Source organism: Mandrillus leucophaeus, unplaced genomic scaffold, assembly GCF_000951045.1.
Source record: "Mandrillus leucophaeus isolate KB7577 unplaced genomic scaffold, Mleu.le_1.0 Scaffold120, whole genome shotgun sequence".
In the NCBI taxonomy this organism is placed as follows: domain Eukaryota; kingdom Metazoa; phylum Chordata; class Mammalia; order Primates; family Cercopithecidae; genus Mandrillus; species Mandrillus leucophaeus.
In genome coordinates, this window is record NW_012100321.1 from 248005 (window position 1) to 252906 (window position 4902).

At 53.6% G+C, this 4902-nt stretch overlaps 1 protein-coding gene across 1 annotated transcript; it reads right to left on the minus strand.

The window, feature by feature from the left end:
* Positions 1–390: 390 nt before the first annotated feature.
* Positions 391–4447, minus strand: PNMAL1 (paraneoplastic Ma antigen family-like 1). Its single transcript, XM_011969494.1, has 3 exons — positions 4242–4447; positions 2639–4016; positions 391–1558 (listed from the first exon to the last, which is right to left on the minus strand). Exons 2-3 carry the CDS (start codon positions 3933–3935, stop codon positions 1542–1544), a joined length of 1314 nt encoding a protein of 437 aa, XP_011824884.1. The 5' UTR covers positions 3936–4016; positions 4242–4447; the 3' UTR covers positions 391–1541.
* Between the last annotated feature and the right edge of the window lie 455 nt (positions 4448–4902).

A 4902-nucleotide genomic window follows, 5' to 3' on the forward strand; every position in this document is an offset into this window, starting at 1 on the left:
CCAGAAATAACTAACTCAAGATGTGTACAAAAACAAGTTAGCCTATAAACACAAGGTAATATTCTGATAGTCTTCAATGTGACGGGTTTGCTTTCCAACATATCTGAGTAGTCACTTTTGAGTTTTTTAAACACGTGAAGAAAATAAATTCAGATTACATCTTTGTGGACATCTAGGATACAGTCTGGAAACCATTAACTCAGGAACCCTGCCCTCTCCCCTACACATGGGCACGCAACCACACACACACACACACACACACACACACACACACACAAATAATGACACGTGGTGGTCTGGTCTAATATAGTGTGTCTAAATTCAGAGGGCAGACATTAACAGCCTCGATCTCTGATCTCTTGACCTGGTTTTGTTTGTTTGTTTGTTTGTTTGTTTGAGACAGAGTCTCACTATGCCGCCAGGCTGGAGTGCTGTGGCGCAATCTCGGCTCACTGCAACCTCCGCCTCCCGGATTCAAACAATTCTTCTGCCTCAGCCTCCTGAGTAGCTGAGATTACAGGCGCGCGCCACCACGCCCGGCTACTTTTTGTATTTTTAGTAGACGTGGGGTTTCACCATGTTGGTCAGGCTGGTCTCAAACTCCTGACCTTGTGATCCACCCACCTCGGCCTCCCGAAGTGCTGGGATTACAGACGTGAGCCACCACGCCCAGCCAACAGCCAAGTTTTAAAATATTCTTTCCCCTCTTACTTATATATAACGTGAGTAGTGACCTTCTGCTACAAAGATGGTGACGTTTGGTGCAAAGATGGTGACAGTTTGGTAGATGGATGGAATTACAGCTGAGGATCTAGGAATACCTGCATCCTTCCCTACAATCACCCCGCTTCCCCACAGGATTCCTGAGAGGGCTCATCCCAAATGGGAATCAAAGTGCCATTTTTACTAACAGACTCTAAAACTCAAAGACTTCGAGGTCTAGGCAGACATTCTTTTTCTCTAAAACTAACTCTTGGGACCTCCTGGCTAGATAACTGGAGGATGGAAGCTGGAGACTGAAGGGGCAATGAAGCCAGGTTTGCAGTGAAGGTCCTGGCTTAACTTACCCCGCTGGTTACACGAGAGAAAGGCAGGAGGGAGAATACGGCAGGGCCACCCAGCTCTTCCAAACGCCAGGGCCTGCAGAGGTCGCTGACCATTCCGAGTAGGGAGCGAGGCATGCAGGAGAAAGGCTGAACATGGATGAGTGTAACAGTGACCCTGCTCATGCATGAAGGGGAATGAATGTTCTAGAATTTTCCCAATCTTCTTACCAACTCTCCTGACTCCGAAGGGAAGGTGAGTAGAGGAGGTGGTGAAATGGCAGGCCTGGTAGAGAAAAGGGCATAGAGGTCTACCACCCTTCCCCAACTCCCTCCCACCCAAGACCTCACCTATCATTTACCTCAGAGCCAGATCTCTATCAACAGGGTCCCTAAGAGAGTCCAAAGTCTTATTTTATTCAGTGACAAGAGAAAACTTGGTTGACTTGGAACTTCTTCCTTGTTCTTTCAACTCCTCAGTACTGGTGGTCCCCCAGATCAAACCTTTCTGGATTCTGCAAATAAATGAGAGAACAGCTCAAGAAGGGAAGCAGAGAGGTGTTATTAGGAAATGCATTACTTCCAAGAAACTTCTGGGTCCCTGAACATTTCTATTCCCCATCCAGGCCTCTAGAAAATTCCACCCTTAAAGCCACATACCCTGCAAACACCATAACTCCAAAGGATTTTTTTTTTTTTTTTGGGACAGGGTCTCTATCGCCCAGGCTGGGGTGCAGTGGTGTGATCTTGGCTCCCTGCAACCTCCACTTCCCAGGTTCGAGCAATTCTCACGCCTCAGCCTCCCCAGCAGCTGGAATTACAGGTGCCCATCACCATGCCCAGCTAATGTTTGTATTTTTAGTAGAGATGGGGTTTCACCATGTTGGCCAGGCTAGTCTCGAACTCCTGACAACAGATAATCTGCCCACGTTGGCCTCCCAAATCATTAAATTCTTTTTTTTTCTTTTTTGGAGACAGAGTCTCACTCTGTCACCCAGACTAGAGGGCAGTGGCACAATCTAGGCTCACTGCAACCTCCGCCTCCCGGGTTCTAGAGATGCTCCTGCCTCAGCCTCCCCAGTAGCTGGGATTACAGGCGTACGCCACCACACCCAGCTAATTTTTTGCATTTTTAGTAGAGACGGGGTTTCACCATGTTGGCCAGGCTGGTCTTGAACTCCTGACCTCAGGCGATCTGCCCACCTTGGCTTCCCAAAGTGCTGGGATTACAGGCGTGAGCCACCAAGCCTGGGCCCAAACCATTAAATTCTCATCAAGGAAGATGGGTCAGATGTAGTGGCAAATGACCACAGTGACACTCATTGATAAACAACCGGTCGGTGGGTTTGCTCTGTCATCTCCTGCCCACCGGATGTTCCCAGCATCAGCCTTCAGGGGCTCCTGGGAGGGCAGTCTGGGCTCTTACCCTCCTCAACTGGTGTGTCATCTGCCTCCCGCCATGCACCAGGGTCCTCCTCATCACCCGCTTGACCCACCACCTCCTCAGGTTCCTCTGCCCCACCTGCCACTCCTAGCTAGTCCTGCCTCATCCACTTGCTGGATGACAGCCCAGTCACTTCTGCTGTCATTCTCACCATTGGTGGCACGCCGAGGAGAGCCTTCTGGCTTGGCCTTCAGATCCCTAGAAGTTGAGGCTGTTGCCTCGGCAGACTGCTGGCCTCGAGGGGCCTTCTGAACTGATGCCTCCCTTCTTGAGCCCGGCCCTTTCTTTGGCATCACCGGCTTCTTCCTGCCATCTTCTGAGTCGACCAAGACATAAGAGACAGGGCCCAAGCTCACCTTCTTCTTCTTCCTCATGGGGTTCTTGGCGGAGACCCAGGCCATGGCCTTCTTCTTTGGTGGGCTTTCATGGCCACCATCTTGGTCTGACTCAGAGGCACCTCCTGGGCTCTCGGCTTCTGCCCGGGCATCCTGAGATGGCTCTCTGGGACCCTTCCAGGCACATTTCGCCATGGGCTTCTTCAAAGCCAACTCCTCCTGCTTCACACAGGGCTTTCTGCTGCCCTTGATCGGCTCTGAGATTGCCATGCTTTCAGCATCACCCGCCTCAGGATCCTCCAAGTTGGCCGTGCTGTTGGAATTGATGCCTTTGGGTTTTTTCCAGGGCACTGCTTCCTGCTTGGGGTTCTTCTTCTGCTTCTTTCTCCTGGAGCGAGTCTTAGCTCCAGCCTTGCGAACCAAAGGTTTGGGAGGGTCATGCTGGTCTTCCATGGCATTCCAGTTGTTGGGGTTCTCCGTCTTTAAGGCAGAACCCACCTCTGTTGCAAGCCCCGGTTCTTTCTTGACCTTCCTCCCTGCTGCTAAAGCCCAGGCTGTCATCTCCTCGAACTCAGCAGCCTCGTGGGCCCTGGCTTCCTCCCGGCTGCGGATCTCAGCATCCATGCAGAAGATGATCTGTACCACCGCTCCCAGAAGCACCCCCAAAGCTTCTGCCCAGTTCTCTGGCGGCTGATGCTGGTTCTGGGACAGTGTGGGGTGGTTGAGCTGGAGCAGGCGGACCACATCCTCCCAGGTGCGTCCCTCGGCATCCAGGAATTCATTCAGATTTTTTAAAAACTCAGCATCCTGGGTAGGGTCTCTACAGACCACTCTCCAGACACCACCCCTTCCTGGGAATTCACGGGGGATGGTGCTCAGATTCACACCTTCACCAACCTCAATGAGGGCAGCTTTAACATTCTCTTCCCTCACAAAAATCTTGTTGAGCACGCGGTACGGGCCCAGTGGGGAGAGGACCCCATTCAAGGTCTCTTCAATTTCTGCTTGGCCACAGTCCTCTGGGATGCCTGTGACCAACAAGGACCTGTGGATGTCCACTTCCATTCCCCTGCACCAATCCTCCAGAAGGTTCATCGCCATGGTCTTGGACATTTAGCGGCTTTGACCCTACCACGTGTAGTAAAGAGTCTATTAGGTGGGCGTGGGCTGCAGCGGTCCCCAAAAACAGTAATCCTGCAAGGTGAAAAGGGAGCGAGGTCAGGTTTCCAGAAAGATGGCCAAGCTCACAGATCCTAGCTGCCCTCTCCGCGGCTGGCCTGCAGGAGGCCTCGCGCTTTCCCAACACCCTCCTCCCCAACCCAGACCCCGGTGCTCACACGTGTCCCAGAATCTGCAGCAAAAGGCTCTCGGTCCCCCCGCCCCGGGGCCTGACGCTCCGCCTGTCCGGCCGGGACTTACTTGGCAGCCCAGCCTCTGACCGCCCAGCCAGGCCAAGGAGGGGTAGCCGGAATGCAGCTGTTTCCCAGTCGCTGGCTCCGACTACCCCAGCGCCGCTGTTAGAGGCAAAAAGGACCAAGAAGGCGCCGTCCGCCCCCACTCAGGCCCGGGCGGGTCACGCGGCGTCCAGCCTCGATCCTGTTAGCTGCGCGGAGCCAAGGCTGGCGTCGCAGCGCGCGCCTGCGCACTGGCTCCCGCACCGCCGCTCGGGGGTCTTGGGCTGCGCAGGTGCCGACGTCTCCATGGCAACCGGGCGTGGGTTGCTAGCCCTCAGCCAGGCCTGTGTGCGGCTGCTGCAATTGGGCCTGGGGAGCCGGGTGCAAGAGTGGCCTTTTCAGGTTGCAGAGCAAGGGGGTCTGGATACATTCCGGTGGCGCCTCCACGGAGGCCCACTCTTTCCACCCAACTGGCCCTCGAGAACGGGGATTAGGTCGCTGAGAAGCGCTAACATCTATGGGTGCACCCACTGACTCTATTATCCTCTGCTCCACTGTTGGATTCACCCAACGCAACTCTTGGGAGATACTAGAAATCAAGGAAGGAGGAAAACGAGGCTTTAATCTTCTTGGGTTCCTCTAAAAAAAAAAAAAAGCCACAGCTCCTGTTGGGCTTGTAGCCTTCT

Coding starts and splice junctions, on each gene's coding strand:
- PNMAL1 (XM_011969494.1), bottom strand. CDS start 3,935: ATGTCCAAGACCATGGCGATGAACCTTCTGGAGGATTGGTGCAGGGGA.